An 18,370-nucleotide genomic window follows, 5' to 3' on the forward strand; every position below is an offset into this window, starting at 1 on the left:
CCTTTATTGAAAGAGGCAAATAAACAACTGTATCGGCGAGTTATTCCGTTCGCCATTTGCAAAAACATGTGATCAGCTGTTTCCTGTGACGTCACAAACGGTGACCACTGTGATTGTTTCCTGTTGTTTAAAGCAACACGGTACACAAGGAAATGAGCATTGATAATAACGGGCCGATTGGTATTGTCATGTTGTTTACACAAACATTTTCAAGTTGTGGGTGCTTAGCGATCGTGTTGGGAGTAGGGGCTTAATTCCTTTGTTTTCGAGAGATTAGTTTCATAAACTGGAAAAGCCTGTGAGTAAGTGATGGTCATTCAATGTGTTCATAGTATGATAGTTTATTTAATGCAATTGGATTAACATACAATAGTGGTGTAAAGGGGGTTATAAAAGTTGGTATATTTTTACTGACTGACATTTTCATCATGAGATTTAAACGAAAACGCCATGCTTACGATGCTGAATTCAAACTGCCATTTCGCTCCAGCTGATATATTTTCTCACGGGTTCATAATTCTATATACACCGATTCACAAAATGGCGCTTGGTTGTTAATGGCAACATATAACGATCATTATGAGATTAAAAAAACACACGAGAAACAGCTTCTCACATTATGAAAGTGGATGACTGGTTTGTTAAATCTTTATTAGATATAATAATGACTTTTTCAATATAATTACAACGTTTTTCATCTTATATTTTTGAATATCTGCGAGTCCCGGCACATGTCTTTCAGTCCGACTTTGCAGTGTTTTTTGTCTTTCAATTCCTGATTCGGCTTATCTGCGGGTCATTTCATTTTCTTTCGTATTTCAATGGTCAAATTAACACCTCGGCTTATCTACGGGGTCGGCTTATCCGCCGTCATATACGGTATGTCATGGAGCTATATGTCTTGGTTATCATCTGTGAATTACAAAAACACCAAAGGCTATGTATAATTAACCTGGTAATAGGAAATATTGAAACTCGGTCAAGAAGAAAAAAGGGACCTAATTAATACAGCCTTCCTCACTATGTGTAGAGGGAATATAGAGACCCTCTAGTTCCAAAATCCTTCTTAACTGATAGGCCTGTGGTGATGGTAACCACAACCCTTGGTATGAAATATGAAAGGCTTCAAAGATAAAATTCATAACTCAGTTCAGCTACTTTTCAAAAGGCATTGAAATGGCATGCTAGAAATCAGACAATAATAATGACATACAGATTGTATTACTTTGGATATTATGTACACATTGCTGTGTTTAAAAAACATTTCAACCTATTCAATGTCAGCCGAAAGCATTATGACAAGTATTAAATGCTAGAGGATGTTAGATAGATCCACTTACCATTCAAGATGTAGGCAGAATTGAGAGCCTTCTGCTGCTGCTTAAGGATGTTGACATAGAATGTGGCCCGGTCCCGAACCTCATCATCACTGTCAAGCTGACATCTGTAATGAGCGACAAGCAGCAGTGCAGGGGACTGATAAGACGGGACCACAACAGCTAAATTAAAATAATCACAGTTGCTTTGAAAGTATTAAAAATAATTGTGAATTCATTGCAACAGAATATATAAAAGAGAAATAAGGTAAACACATTACCTCTCCAGAAGTACAATGCAGCTTGGTAGGAGCTCCTCACAGTGGCCACCAAACTTGGCTAGAGCACTCACAGCAGCTGAAACAAGTGTCACGCTACACAACGGAACATAGCATTTTAACAGTTGTAAATAGAGTTGGATTAAACCCCCTTTCAAACATATTTCAGAAATATCATAGCATGTCAACTTAATGTGTGTTGTGTGTTGTGTTGTGAGGAATACCACATTGGCAAAACCAATTACAATGGGTTTGGAGTTGACAGACAAAGGATCAATTTAAGGTGATACTGTGATTTAAACCAAAGATAATCAAAGCTTAGCACTACAAGGGGACACAACTCTGTGCAACACACTGCAGCACCTAAGGTCCCCCAAGAGTCAGCGATGCCAAGTTTCATGTATGTTTTTATGCAGCTTTTATCAATATTCCAGGAGAACCCCAGAAACTACCACTGACCTGCCCTTACTGCTGCATTTTCCAGAATAACCCTGTTGTAAATGAACCGGATATATTTGGAAGGTGTGGGGGTGCGTGGACCCTCACGACCCAGCAGGTGTAGGATGCGTGTGGCCAACACAGTGTGTTCACAGTCCTCGATGAACTCGCAGAGGTGAGCCAAACCTGAAACACAGAATACATCTGGAGGGAATGTTCCACATGCATGCCACACAACACTATACATGTATTACTAAAGTATACACTTGAAGGGGACACCACAAGCAGTAATGGTCCAACTTACCAGCTTCCTTTGCCTCTGGGTTCTCCTCAATGATGGTTATTATACAGTCAACAATGGCCTTCTTGTAGTCAAAACCTCCCTGAAAACAAACAATTTTCAAATTTTCATCAAACACCTCTTGTGTTAGATACTTTACATATATATATATATCATATTGATAAGGTGTGGCTTGTTGGTGTGAGGCTGGTGTGAAGCTGATGTGAAGACTGTGACGAGCCTCACCTCATCTCTCAGCATTGAAGAGAGGAAGTTCATCAGCACGCTGTGTTTCCGTGGGAACTTTGCACACAGTGACCTGAATGAAGAAACACCACATATTATCTATATAGATAAAGACCCCATCAAATAGTATGGGCTGCAAGATATGATATTATAAGCAATATTGATAAGTTTGTTGTTAACGCTGCCCTCAGCAATGTTCCAGCTATATGACAGCGGTCTGTGAATAATCGAGTCTAGACAGACAATCCAGTGATTGACATCATGAGCATCGACCTAAGCAATTGGTATACGATGACATGCATCAACCAAGTCAAAGAGCCTGACCATCAAATCCCGTTAAGTCACTCCTTACGGCAAGCATGGATTGCTATTCTAATCTGGATTTTCATGGGTTAATATTGATAGGTAAGGTTTGAAAGAGGCAAAAGCTTACATAGCATTAATAAACTCAACCTACCTGATAGCCTGCACAACGACTATCTTAAACTCATCCGAGATCTCAGACATGAAGGATGAAATCTGCTTCATCAGGCGATCTACACTGCTCTCATTTCCAGTCTTAAGTAATGTGGTGATGGCCAATGTTGCAATGCTGCGGTTGACGTCAGTGATCAGGTTCTCCAGGTCAAGGTTACAGGCAGTGACCGCAGCAGGGTGCTTCATGGCCACCTGGAACATCACCATTCAGATAGTGACTACATCACAACATCTCAACACCTGATCACACAGCTCTTTTTACTCGAAAGTATGTCATCGCATCTGCCCTCAACATTACCGTATTTTCATGAGTATAGTGCGCACCCTCTAGCGGATTCAGTATTTTGGAAAAAAATATTGAATATTATGTGCAAAAAAATTACACTGTATCACTGCAGCAAATTCCGGTAAATGAACGGCTGATGAGAAACTTGGTCAGTACAAATTTGAAACTTGAGATAAAAAAATCACCAGACATGTTGATTTACCGTTTAAATTGTATTTGTTGTTCTGCTAGGCATTGTTTTACATCCAGGGATTAAGATTACCTTGTGTATTTTCTCGTAAACTAAGCCGGAAACAGCAATCAGCTGTACAGACGTTTTCTTGGAATCTTCCGGTGATTAGGTCAAGACACACCCAATGATATAACTTTACAGGATTTTAATGCAAGGACCGGCAAAAATTGTATCTGAAACTATTTATTTATCAGGAATAATATATTCCAATATCTTGTTATTTCAGTTGCAGCTTTTACTAAATATATCTAAAATATTTATAACACTTAGCGAAGCAGCTGATCGCTATTGCTTGGTATTATTTTTCATATGGAACCAGTTTGACCAGTCACCGTTGAGCCTCCCGCGCACGTGATCGCGAGATGTTGACATAGAGTCGTCAAACTATAACAAATATGAACTTTAACGAGTCAAAGTATGGCATTTATGATATATGTATCCATTCTCTGTCAACTAAAGGTCTTTTCAAGCGTCAATAGCGATAATCTGACCGTGGTTGCTGTTTATAACGGTGAGTTGTGCGATCTTCCACACGATTTCGCCAAAATTGATTAAAACAATATTAAAAGGAATTTTGAATAAAATTATGAAATAAGTTACAAACATAAGTCCAGATATACAAAGAACACTTTCTATAGCCAGACAGTGTAATTACATGATTAATTTGCGTACTTCAGTATGGATTTTTTGACATGGTATTTCCGGTGTTACGTGCTCACGGTAATGTCTCTGTGTTGGAGGTAAAAACCATCAAAACATTATTGCGTGTATAATGCGCAGCCCCATCTTACACAGCTGTGTTTTTTGGAAAAGATGTGCGCAGTATACTCAAGAAAATATGGTATGTTAGTAAAAGTTACACAAACTTTGTCATAAATGAACCACCTTTGAGCTATTTTGGATCACAGACAATTGTAGTTTGTCCTAAATATATTAACCTAATTATGGTAACTATCATGCTTGCAAAATAATAAAATGGTAAATATGAAGATTTGGGTTCAAACTTACCTTGTTGAGTGTGCGGACAGCAGCAAATCTGAGAGTTGGTTTTGGTGAGCTGCAGAAGAGTTGAAGTACAGACACAGCTGGAGCGAGGTCCTTTGCAGTGGTGTTCTTCATGTTGACAATAGCATGGGCAGCCTCATAGATAACCATCTCACTCTTGTGGCGCAGGCAACTCTCAATGAAGTCAAACATTGGACTTTCAGATCTGAATGTTTTCAAAATATTCTAATGTTAATCATTCATCTTCTGCTTAACAAATCCAAAATAATTCTGCTGTGCTGTCATGCTGCTTCCACTATAGTAAAGACACCTTATACACACTGCTTACCTGTCTGGAGCTACGATCATGCTGTTTCCACTATAGTAAAAAAAACTTAAAACACTGCTTATCTCCAGTGTGGAGCTACGATCATGCTGCTTCCACTATAGTATAAAACCCTTATACACATTGCTTATCTCTGGTGTGGAGCTACGAACAGGCTGCGTCCACTATAGTAAAGAAACCTTATACACACTGCTTATCACCGTCTGGAGCTACGATCACGCTGCTTCCACTATAGTAAAAAAACCTAATACACACTGCTTATTTCCAGTGTGGAGCTACGATCACGCTGCTTCCACTATAGTGAAAACCCTTATACACACTGCTTATCTCCGTCTGGAGTTACGATCATGCTGCTTCCACTATAGTAAAGAAACCTTATACACACTGCTTATCTCCATCTGGAGCTACGAGCACGCTGTTTCCACTATAGTAAAGACCCCTTATTCACACTGCTTATCTCCAGTGTGGAGCTACAATCGTATTGCTTCCACTATAGTAAAAAAACCTTCTACACACTGCTTATCTCCAGTGTGGAGATACAATCACGCTGCCTCCACTATAGTAAAAACCCCTTATACACACTGCTTATCTCCAGTGTGGAGCTACGATCACGCTGCTTCCACTATAGTAAAAAAACCTTATACACACTGCTTATCTCCAGTGTGGAGCTACGAACATGCTGCTTCCACTATAGTAAAGAAACCTTATACACACTGCTTATCTCCAGTGTGGACATAGGATCACGCTGCTTCCACTTTAGTAAAAAACCCTTATACACACTGCTTATCTCCAGTGTGGAGCTACGATCACGCTGCTTCCACTATAGTAAAAAAACCTTGTACACACTGCTTGTCTTCAGTGTGAAGCTACGAATATGCTGCTTCCACTAAAGTAAAAACCCTTGTACACACTGCTTATCTTCAGTGTGGAGCTACGATCACGCTGCTTCCACTATAGTAAAAAACCCTTATACACACTGCTTATCTCCAGTGTGGAGCTACGATCACGCTGCTTCCACTATAGTAAAAACCCTTATACACACTGCTTATCTCCAGTGTGGTGCTACGATCACGCTGCTTCCACTATAGTAAAAAACCCTTGTACACACTGCTTATCTTCAGTGTGGAGCTACGATCACGCTGCTTCCACTATAGTAAAAACCCTTATACACACTGCTTATCTCCAGTGTGGTGCTACGATCACGCTGCTTCCACTATTGTAAAAACCCTTGTAAACACTGCTTATCTCCAGTGTGGAGCTACGATCACGCTGCTTCCACTATTGTAAAAACCCTTGTAAACACTGCTTATCTCCAGTGTGGAGCTACAATCACGCTGCTTCCACTATAGTAAAAACCCTTGTACACACTGCTTATCTCCAGTGTGGAGCTACGATCACGCTGCTTCCACTATAGTAAAAAACCCTTGTACACACTGCTTATCTTCAGTGTGGAGCTACGATCACGCTGCTTCCACTATAGTAAAAACCCTTATACACACTGCTTATCTCCAGTGTGGAGCTACGATCACGCTGCTTCCACTATTGTAAAAACCCTTGTAAACACTGCTTATCTCCAGTGTGGAGCTACGATCACGCTGCTTCCACTATAGTAAAAACCCTTGTACACACTGCTTATCTCCAGTGTGGTGCTACAATCACGCTGCTTCCACTATAGTAAAAAACCCTTGTACACACTGCTTATCTTCAGTGTGGAGCTACGATCACGCTGCTTCCACTAAAGTAAAAAACCCTTGTACACACTGCTTATCTCCAGTGTGGTGCTACGATCATGCTGCTTCCACTATAGTAAAAACCCTTGTACACACTGCTTATCTCCAGTGTGGTGCTACGATCACGCTGCTTCCACTATAGTAAAAAACCCTTGTACACACTGCTTATCTCCAGTGTGGTGCTACGATCACGCTGCTTCCACTATAGTAAAAAACCCTTGTACACACTGCTTATCTTCAGTGTGGAGCTACGATCACGCTGCTTCCACTATAGTAAAAAACCCTTGTACACACTGCTTATCTTCAGTGTGGAGCTACGATCACGCTGCTTCCACTATAGTAAAAAACCCTTGTACACACTGCTTATCTCCAGTGTGGTGCTACGATCACGCTGCTTCCACTATAGTAAAAAACCCTTGTACACACTGCTTATCTTCAGTGTGGAGCTACGATCACGCTGCTTCCACTATAGTAAAAACCCTTGTACACACTGCTTATCTCCAGTGTGGTGCTACGATCACACTGCTTCCACTATAGTAAAAAACCCTTGTACACACTGCTTATCTTCAGTGTGGAGCTACGATCACGCTGCTTCCACTATAGTAAAAAACCCTTGTACACACTGCTTATCTTCAGTGTGGAGCTACGATCACGCTGCTTCCACTATAGTAAAAACCCTTCTACACACTGCTTATCTCCAGTGTGGAGCTACGATCACGCTGCTTCCACTATTGTAAAAACCCTTGTAAACACTGCTTATCTCCAGTGTGGAGCTACGATCACGCTGCTTCCACTATAGTAAAAAACCCTTGTACACACTGCTTATCTCCAGTGTGGAGCTACGATCACGCTGCTTCCACTATAGTAAAAAAACCTTATACACACTGCTTATCTCCAGTGTGGAGCTACGATCACGCTGCTTCCACTATAGTAAAAACCCTTGTACACACAGCTTATCTTCAGTGTGAAGCTACAAACATGCTGCTTCCAGTATAGTGAAAACCCTTGTACACACTGCTTATCTTCAGTGTGAAGCTACGAACATACTGCTTCCACTATAGTAAAGACACCTTATACACATATTGTAACATCCATGCTCAAAATGTGTACATAACTTGTTGGGGAAATGTTATGTTACCTCTGACAGCACATAACGTGTCATAATAATTGTCCAGACACCACAGCATGTTTGGATGATTAAATGGAATTCAACTTGTCTTTGAACTAGTACATGTAGTTTCAAGAAACTATGTTTGATAACATTTGGTCATACTGCCTCGGATCATTTTTCTCTGGAAAGACGAGCCGCTTTTACTGCTGGGTGTATGACCTGGGATGTACATGCAATAGATCAATATTGCTGGCTGGAGATGTCTTTTAACAAGAAGTGCCTACTAACTAATCCATCTTTGGTCAGAGTTACAGTCTTGAGACCACAGAACATTTATTGGTCATATGGCCTTAAAACTAATTCCACTTTGGTTGGGCACTGTAAAAGGAGAAGAGTGGTAGCAAACATACCCAGCGTCTTCCTCCTCGATCAGCTTGCTGGCAATCCTGATCTGTCAACATACACAGCTCATTACCAGTCACACACAAATAACACATCATTTCAACACACACAGTGAAATGTTGTCAATGTATTGTCAATTCAGACAAAATGGAATGGGGTTTACATATAAAACTTTACAAATTTGGAACTGTTTTTTTTGGCTGTTCAGCATAATATATCTTTAGAAATGTCATTCCTGTCAGAAGACATAAATTAGTCTTACCAGCAAACAGTAAGCATATGGTGACTTGAGTGTATGCTTGCTGAACTTGCTGACCAGCTTGTTGACCGCCAGTTTGTCATTCTTCCTGATGTGGTACAGCAGCCCTAGAGCATGATACTGAAGAGAACAAAACCATACCATGAAACTGTGAGCAGTACAAAATCAATCAAACAAGGCAGGGGACACAATGATCACAATCTCTCTTTGCAATGAAGGCATACCTAGTTTGAAGTTTTCACCTATATTCAAGGAGGCTGAAAGCTTCTACAAGACAGTATGAGACTGAAAGACTGTACCTGCACCATGATGTTGTCACTATTGACAGCCTCCTGGGCTTCATTCACCCAGCGCTTGGTGATGTCATGGCTTCCTTTACTCAGGTGCTACAAACACATACATAACTTTGATTATGCAAAACAAAAAATACATCACCTGGATATGCAGTCAACAAATAAAAATGTCAACAATTGCAGCTGCTCAGAAACCTTTGCTTTCAGCAAATACTTTCTGCATAAATATTGAGGAAAAAAATCAAAAGACAATAATACATATACCAAAGTTTAGCTTCCTCAGTCCAGCAATTTCAGAGGCAAAAAAGCATTTTGAGAGAATACAAGAGCATGGTCAAAATACAAAGATCAAAACTAGTTCAAACTTTAAAATATTGCATAAATAAGAATACATGAATTAACTAAAATATACCATATTTCCCTACACTGAATGAAAAGGGGGTCATGTAGTGGCCAACAATAGGACTAGCTTTATCAATATGAATCATGACTGTTGTGAACAAAATGAACTCAGGTGAAATCATAGCTGGAAACAGGCATGTGAAGTTTCAGCTTCACTGGTCCACAGGTTAACAAAGTAAAATCAAGGCCAACATTTAAAATATCACAAAAAAATGGAAACTATGTACTGAACAAAAATGTCTTAGCAAGTAAATGAGCAAGTTAGTTTAACGCTTCACTGAACAGTATTTGTTGAAAGCCAGGGGTGATCTAAGTCTTCACATGTTACCACTTTGGAAAACCATGGAAACTGCCATGTGTTACAGGATCACCTGTGCCCCCCCAAAATGTCTCAGTAATGGCCACAAATATGACTATAAATATGCTTGTCAGAGTGGCCATATTGGATTCAAACTCCTTGAACAAACTGGGTGTTGTCACTGGTGGGAACAATCACATGGTTTCTGAGTGGATGATGTTTACATTGTGAAAAACATTTTGCGAGAACTTGGGAGCATAGACAGTGTAAAGTTCAAATCAAGGTCAAACTTTCAAAAATGTTCTAATACTGCAGAAAACTGCTTTAGCAACCATATTGAAAATCAGATTCAAACCATATTAACAAATTGGGCTGTGATCACTGATCAAGCATGATCAGTTGCAGCTTCATAGGTACAGTGGTTTTAAAGAAGACAGATGTTGGACAATAGGTAGACATTCTTCCCACTTCCAAGTACATTGTTGTCAAAGCTGACCTACCAGAGACGACACAAGAGCAGCACTGGACACTGCTGGGACTTTGTCCACAATGGCCTGCTTCATATACCTCTCAATACTCTGCAGCATAGTGTTCTGTAAACAATTGCAAGGAGGTCAGATGCTACTTCAGTTTAGGTAAGTTGTTTTGCAACCTTTTTATCTATATAGACATAGAAATATCAGCAAAATCTAAATATTTTTTACATATGTACACTTACCCTGCATTTACTGCTGTTTTTTGAAAGAAAGACGAAGCTGTGAGAGGTCCAGTGGCAGAAGAAGTTGTTCCAACTAGTTGTGTGGCAAATAACCTCGCACAGCTGCCACGTGACCTCCGAAGTGGAGACGTTTTACATGAGCACATTACTACTTGAACATAACACCTGAAAAGTTTGTGGGGAGGTAGCACTGCGATGGGAGGGGAGGGTACTTAGAACCAAGTATACAAATGTAAAAACTATTTAGATATTACGAAATGTTTTAACTTATCCTGCATTACTCCTTAATGCATCTTTATCAGACGGTACAGAGGGGGGCATACCTTCAGATGTGATCCCCAAGAGACCCTCGGCAAATGTTAAAGGAAACATGAAAGCATCCTTTGTGATGACTAGAACCGTGTGACCATTCTTGTCAGAAAGAAACGAGAGTGTGGGGGATGCAGGATATCCGGGTAACAGTACAATAATAGAAAAAAGCGTGAGATAAGGTCTAGAAGTGACGTACCGAGCTAATGCCAGTAGCACGTAAACCCTTTTAGTCTTGGGTGACAAGCACCACAGAGGTTGAAAGGTCAGCTCTAGGCATCAGGAAGAGTCAATGGCGCTTGGGATAGGTGACCTGCTGCAGTAGCCATGAACCAAGAGCAAGATCGGCTTCTTGGTGAGGTTGTAAAATGAAGCTGAGTGAAGTGGCTCAAATGGCTCAAAAGCAACATTTAAATCCCACACTGGGGGTCTGAACTTGGCCTTTTGATCCTCCAATCTGAAGGAGCACAGCAAAGCTTGGAGTTCTGTAATCTTGGTCATTCTACCAGAAGGAAGACCTGGAACTTCTGTTAAAGGAGGGAGTGACAGTGTGTCGTCCTGATTGTGTAGGCACCAAACCACAGTGATGTTGTCGGTGGAAAAAAGAGTTCAGTGTATTGCAGGTGCTCCTGCCAGTGTCATATCGCCAATATGTGCACCTACAAATTTAGTTTGTTGATGTGCCAAGGGGGCTGTGCACCCGACCACAGCCCTGAGGTCAGCCCTGGGCCCTGAGGTCATCTGGTCCCAACCCTGTAGAGAAGTATCTATGAACAGCAGGGACATTGGGGATAACTCCTAACTCATTAAAGGAGACACCTCCTAAGATGTTTGACTCTACCACCCACCAGCTGAGATGACTCCTGAGGTGAGGAGGTAGAGAAATGGATAGGCAAGGGTCCTGATGTTGTATGTAAGGTGCCAGGAACTGTTTAATCGGACCCAGGTGTGGGAGACTTCTGCTCGTCAAATCCTGAGGTGCGTTCAATAAGCTGTTGGGTGCCAATGTGCCAGCATGTGCTACCGAATATAACCTAATGAACAAAATGTATGCTGTGCATGATTTCTAGCGCCACCATTCATACTGAGGAGGAGGCACGACGAGGGACAAAGATGGCGGACTTGGACAAATGCGGAGCCTGTGAACCTTACATTTTCAACATGGAAGAACATGTTAGACATACATGCACTCAATGGTGAAGTTAAATACCTTCACATTAGTAAATTACATTTACTGGAAGACCCAATTGTTATAGATGCATTTTTAAACCCCTTGCAACACAGGGTATTTTTCCTTGCAAACCCATGTTATTTTCAGTACAGAAAAACATCCTTTTCATGCATTTGTAAACAAGATACATGTATAATTTAATTTGGTATGAAGTTAATAATATAAACACTCATAAGATTTCTTTTTGTAAACATTGGACATATATTATTATGCGATATAAACCATGAAAGAAATGTAAATTCATACATTTTCATAGGTGTTTGTCTTTTCTTAAATAAATCTAAAACATTGCAGTTTCTTGGATTATTTGTTTGTTGTTTTGTTTGTTGACCGTCGTCGTTGAAAACCGCAATCGTTGAATGACGTCAACAGTCTTCAGCTATGACGTCATTTCTAGTGTCAGAATAAGATCGGAATTGCCAACAATGCTGTCCGGATGACACAAACAATATACCAGTGTGTGTGAATGACATTGCACCAATGAACATACGATTTTATTACCTTGCTTATTTGAAATCCTATGGGTAATAAATTATTGTTATGTGATTTATGAGACGTTTTTCGTGATGTTTTGGTAATATCATATGTCTTACCCGATGTATTTAATTTATTCCCCTTAATAACTGTCCAGAAAATACTGAAATTAAATAAATATGAATATTAACATCAAACCATTATCTAAGTTGGTAAATAAAATAACCTGGAATGCCATTTTAAGAAATAAGATTTTATTGGGTTTCTTAAAATCCCCATTTTCAATTATAAGGCTGATAGCTTCAATACAGGTTTTCTTGAAGGCCTAATCATTTCAATTTCTCCCCAACATCGGCAAATCATTAATTTTATTACCCACCCATGCAAACAGTAATTCAAGAGTATATTATTTCATTATTTATTTATAGTATGGAATAGTTAATATATTACATTCAACCCATTTCAAGAGGATATGTAGTGAGACAGAATGAAAGTCAAATACACATTCTGATGTTTTCTGTTTGATTTAAGAATAGTATGGCATCGAAGCTTTACACTTAGTGGCACAAGCCAAAACTCTCCCTGTCAGCATCCCCCCTCTCACTGAATCTGATACTCTTTAACCACTACAGTGACCAAATCAACTCTTTGAAAAAAATGTTTTGGAGGTTATAACTAATAAAGTGTCTATTCACTGGAAACTGACATCCCTTGACCAATATTTGAATTATGTTCAATGTGGTAAGCATTTATATATATCGGGTTTAAGCCCAATTAGGCAATTCACTAACCATTACTAATGATGGTAGATTTGGGTTAGACTCATACTGAGGTATGTTTGTCAACTAACGCTTAGAATCTGAAAATATATAATTTTGATAGAAACCAATAACCCAATAAATTGAAAAAGAGCCACACTGAAATGAGAGATTCAGCTTTTGGAAAATTTTACACTTGTTTCATGTTTTAGGGCTATAGCATTACAGTAAGGAGAAGGCAGGAAAAAAATAATAAGGTTCAGGTTCTGTGAGGCAGACTAGTGTTTTAGTAGTATTCTGTTCAACTTGCACTTTCAGTGAAAATTTGAAAAAAGGATTTATACCTGGAGCAAATTTACAATATGTTCACCACTACAAATAATGTTCAAAACTGTTTGACTGCCATGAACACACAATGACATTTAGAAAGTGGTCAAATGTAACAAATGTTATATTTTGGATATACACTGGTAGTCAACTAGTAGTCTAGATCACTACTTTGTGTATCCCTCTGACAAGTGTAAATTGGCAGGGCCAGTTATAGAACTTTCATTTTTGTGGCAGCCTCGGTAGGTTAGATCGCTGACTTTGTGTGCTGGCGATTAAGTGCTTCACTCTGGCAGTGTGGGTTCAAAATCCTGGACTGGACTCAATCCAAAAAAGTATGAGAATCTGTACTTTACAAAGAAAGTGTTATCCCAAATATAACATTTGTTATGTTTGACTGGCACTTCAGATTATTAAATGGAGATATATATGCCTCAATAACTTCCTCAAAATCTAATGTAGACATGTAAAATGGAACCTCAAACCTTTTTGAGAATAATATGATGGGTAAAATGTTAATCTTTATAATTAGTGGGATTAATAAGTAGCGAACAGATTGCAAAGTTGTACCCGTGCCATTATACACTTGTCAGAGTGGTACACAAAGCTTGTGAGTACCATTTGTCAAACTTCCATTTTTGTCCCAGATGGGACTTAACTCCAAAAATTACTAGGATTTGCACTTTACAGAGAAAGTTTTATCCCAAATATGACATTTGTTACTTTGTACTTATTTATGTTTTAAATACTCTTTGCCATTAAAGTTAGAAGAAATAGGGGTGACTATGGTATTTACATGAAAGGAAAACCAAGATGAAACTATTTTTATATAGTTTGTTTAACTGAACTTCTCATATCTACTTGAATGTCACCAGAAGACCACGTGCACCATGTAGTACTGGGCAGTAACATGATGTACATTGCATATGCAGGTTTATGAACACGCTTATAGCTCTTGAAAGATATTTCTTATTATGTCAAATGTTGAATCCAGTTAGTATATACTGTTTCTGCTTCATGTAAAAAACACTTGATTTGTTAATTATGAACATTTGTTTTAATTATTCATCAATGTCTACTTTACTTTTGATATTTTCGTACACAACTGACTTGATAAATGTTTCATGGCAAAAGAGTTATACTTTGTGATATGTCTTGCCTGCTTTTGAAAGTATTAATAAGGCCATTGTGTTATGCACAATAAATTTAAATTTAAATGGGATATCTACAAGTTGACCAATATCATTTTTTTTAATCTGCAGAAAATTTAAATGTTTCAAAAGTAGTTTAAAATAACCAAACATCAATTTTTTAAAAGCTGACAATTATTTTTGGACTCACGTCGTCTGCCACAGAAGAGCTTGTGGTCACTAATCAGCTGTGACACAATGGGTAGCTGGCAAGACAGCGGGAGTTTTGGGGGGACTGGAATGCAGTTAGCTGTTCCTCACTTTGAGGATTTCAGAGACCCTTATTCCACTAAGTGTTTAGGGGAATTTCTGGAATCAATTAGAGAACCAAAGGGATATTGGATTTAAGGATTTCCAAAATACTTGGAACTTTTTCAAGCTCATGAATTCTAACTCATCACCGATTTATGGATTGCTGAGGGAACAAGATATTTTGTCAAGTCAAATGATATGTGATCACTTTTCGGTGGAAAGTTAACTTACCTCGTTTTACGTTGTGGATATGATATAAGATATACAACTTTGTTTATCATATGTTTATTATAAACAATAATACTTAACATATACAATGTTAAAAACATATTACTAAAATCAGTTTGCAACTGCGTCCCCTGCCGGCGGAGTTGACACATCATTCGATAGAACAGAGAGCTGATTAAGCGCTCAGAAAGCGCCTCCGACTATTGAATGCAGGCCTGGGCTGACATGAGCAATTCCATGAGCACTTGTCACCGACAAAGTGTAAGCGGCTGTTGAAGAGTGGGTAGAAGATTTAGATTAAGCTGTCTACGAGACTGTAAAGTTGAAAAGTCAACTTCAGGAGGGTTTCTGATCGTGTCGGGCCTTGACAATATGCAGAAAGTTGTGTTTATCTGTGAACCAATGCCAGATCCCATGAAGACAAAATAAATGTGCTCCCTTACCGATCACCGAGGCATCGACATAACAGTCGTGGGAAGTCAAAGATGTATTCAGTTGACAAAGCTGAATATAAACATAAAACATTGGTCTGGAAGATCGTTATATTTAAAGAAAGGTGTTCATTTCCATCCCCTTGGCACCATATAAGCAGTAACGTTCTTATATGAAGGGAGGTGCCTCATTACTTCAAGTGTTGTCATCGGAGGTCAACATAACGGTCGTGGGAAGAATTATAAAATCAATGCTGTATCTAGTAGAATATATAATTCTTTGGTCTGAACGATTGTTCCATTTAAGTGCTCCCGTTCTTATATCGAGGTCATGCTGAAGGGCAGTGTCTCATTACTGTGCATTTAGGCATCAGAGGTCTACTCAGATGGACGGGTTGCTGCATTGAGTACAAGTAAGCATGCAAACCAGTGTGTACAAATACACTGCATGGCTAGCATTAGGTTAGTTGACCTAAATCTGTTCGGAGATGTTTACAGTCAGAGAGTTCTTGACAATTGACATTTAAATAATCCTGCGCAGTAACCTAGAATAACGCATTTAGCTGGAGATGAGTCTCAAGCTCCACACATGGACAATCCCCTGTGAACTGTGTGGTCTAGACAAGTGATGTTCCAGTGTTCTGTGAAGAAAGTGTGACGTGGCCGGTATAGGAGCAAAATGATCTCTATGATATTAATGACGCCTTGTCCTGACCTGTCCACGGCGATCCCGAGGTGGGTACCCGGTAGTCTATGACGAATCTGTCAAATGGCTAAACGAGCCTGAATAGTGATGACCTACAAGTTCTGGTACAGATGATGTCTACAAGAAGCCACGTGAACCAAGTTCAATGAGAGTACTATCAGCTTCTCCATGGAATCGTTCTCCCAACTTTGATGGTACACCAATGAGACAGGAAAAAAGGCAGAAATTTTCACCATGCCAGGCTGAAAAAGGGTTTGAGGGAAAAAACTGACCTCTGTTTGTTTGAAATCCAACAGTGAATCTGGGATCTGGATCTGGCTAAGACAACTCTGTCATTCAGTGGAGATCTTCATCCTGGATGTGTGTCCTGTCCGCCATCTCCCAAGCATGGATGGGAAAACGTCCTTCCTAACTGAGGAATCTTGGGTGATAGAGTAAAGGCGTCCTAGCATGACTGACTCATGAGTCTACCAGGCCTTGTTTTAGCCCCTTAATGTCGACCGCCAGATAGAGTAACAACGAGTACCATCAGTCTTCTGGTATGACCGAACCAAGGACCTTACGCTCTCTGGACGGTCGCTGTACCACTTGACCACAGAATAGGGGTCCTTCATCCAGTCAAGGACTTGGTTACAACTTAGATGAGTGTCCTTCTCAACGGAAGATTTATCATACTTAGGCTCAAAAGATCCTTCGGACAAAACTGAAAGGAATCCATATGATCTGCGCACATTATTAGGGGCACTACCTGTGAACACAGGTGTATTGTATCAGATGTCGAATACAGAGGCCGAGATGCTGCTGTCACCAGCCCCATTGTTGTCACCATGGTCGCTGGGATTGCAGGACATCTGGTGAGCTGGAAGGCCAGGGAAAGGTCTGAAAACACGGAGGCACTGGAACTCAAGTGAGCCGACAACGTCGACATAAGGGAAGCGCAACCGTCAGCGTGGTCATGGGGTGTAGACAGGCCAAGCAGACAATTTATAATTCATTTGTTGAATGAGAAAATTACGCAAAAGAAAGTGCAAACAAACACTTAAAAGCCCGCAGAGAGAATAGGCAATATACATGAAACAACTACCAAGCAATAAGCAAGAATTCAAGATGCACGGCACGAGAACATGACCATGTGGAGGATTGAAAAGGGCGAATTGGAAGAATATGATATGCCCGATATTACCGTGACTAAGAGCCACTATCGAGCGCGAAAGATTAATGCAACGAAAAGGTAAGACATGAAGTCACCAACCACAAGCAAAATATAATCACAAGTACAACGTAGAGATAGAAATATCAAGCGAAGGATGCTAGGAGATTCTAGAAGTGTTGTTCTTAAACATGTCTAGTAGGGCTAGGATGGGTAACTCGGGTACCCGGGTCGGGTGGGTACTGAGTAGGACCCGGGTACGCACAGGACTACCCGGACCCGTGATATATTTTGTGATGATCATATAAAAGACTTCTATCAACAGTTTACATACTGAAAATGCTTCAAGTGTAACGATAGTTGAAACTTGATGTATGATATGACCACCTAGCTGTCTCAACAGATACATGATGGTCAACATGGGCACAGTCAAGATAATGAGGTTTCATTGTATTTTGAATCACAATCAAACCATTTTTCCAGACATGTAGTATGTGTAATCAAATCATTTTTTTCCATTTTCCACCCCAATGAAAAATATTTACGTCATATACAGCAATAGCAGATTGTTGACAGACATTCTAAAACTAATCTGATCATTACAAAAGCGACCAAACATTCCCAGATTCCCAATTAGGCTGCACCAGATTCAAATAAACCCCTGCCTTGAGCTGTGGTTGAACGGTAGTGATGGTATGACTTACATCTGTGATGGAGCAGAGAGCTCTGATGGCCGGTCCACGGAACTGGTCCTCCTTCCCTGTCATGTCCTTCATTAAACTGCAACACAGGATGGCTCACACAATCTTATTAAAACCAGATCTCAGTTCTGATAAACAAAAATCTGAACACATCACATTATGGGTCACATCTGAACGTCCCACTTACCAGGTCAGAAAAGTGACAGACGGAATGAGTTTTCTAATCATGCAACCCCGCAAAGGTTCATATGGTGTATTCTAAACGACAGTTACAGTTCCATATTTCATGTTATAAGTTTACCAACCTCCAGCAGAACCAAGAAATGAAGGAAATGTTTGTCACATTGATGCATGCATGTATGAGGTTCACAACTGTTGTAAGGGACTGTAAACAGCACCGATGCACTCAATCACAATAATAGGTCATTGTTTGTTTAACAAAACTCAACTAAGCTGAGAGTGATGTCCCTTTTGCTTTGCTTTCAATTTGATATCCATTTCATTTATTATATTTTCT

At 39.7% G+C, this 18,370-nt stretch overlaps 1 protein-coding gene across 1 annotated transcript in view; it reads right to left on the reverse strand.

The window, feature by feature from the left end:
* The window catches only part of LOC124116962 (coatomer subunit gamma-2-like), a 52,138-nt gene that overhangs the window by 20,305 nt on the left and 13,463 nt on the right, over positions 1 to 18,370 (reverse strand). The window contains exons 6-17 of the mRNA XM_046478622.2: positions 17,857 to 17,932; positions 9,879 to 9,971; positions 8,685 to 8,771; positions 8,389 to 8,505; positions 8,135 to 8,175; positions 4,562 to 4,763; positions 3,016 to 3,227; positions 2,559 to 2,631; positions 2,337 to 2,415; positions 2,054 to 2,218; positions 1,598 to 1,673; positions 1,341 to 1,444 (exon numbers count right to left, since the gene is read on the reverse strand). Coding sequence (XP_046334578.1) covers positions 1,341 to 1,444; positions 1,598 to 1,673; positions 2,054 to 2,218; positions 2,337 to 2,415; positions 2,559 to 2,631; positions 3,016 to 3,227; positions 4,562 to 4,763; positions 8,135 to 8,175; positions 8,389 to 8,505; positions 8,685 to 8,771; positions 9,879 to 9,971; positions 17,857 to 17,932 — 1,325 coding nt within the window. The remainder of the gene's footprint in view (positions 1 to 1,340; positions 1,445 to 1,597; positions 1,674 to 2,053; positions 2,219 to 2,336; positions 2,416 to 2,558; positions 2,632 to 3,015; positions 3,228 to 4,561; positions 4,764 to 8,134; positions 8,176 to 8,388; positions 8,506 to 8,684; positions 8,772 to 9,878; positions 9,972 to 17,856; positions 17,933 to 18,370) is intronic.

The sequence above is a fragment of the Haliotis rufescens genome, unplaced genomic scaffold, assembly GCF_023055435.1.
Source record: "Haliotis rufescens isolate VD_foot unplaced genomic scaffold, xgHalRufe1.0.p SCAF_22, whole genome shotgun sequence".
Classification (NCBI taxonomy): Eukaryota; Metazoa; Mollusca; class Gastropoda; order Lepetellida; family Haliotidae; genus Haliotis; species Haliotis rufescens.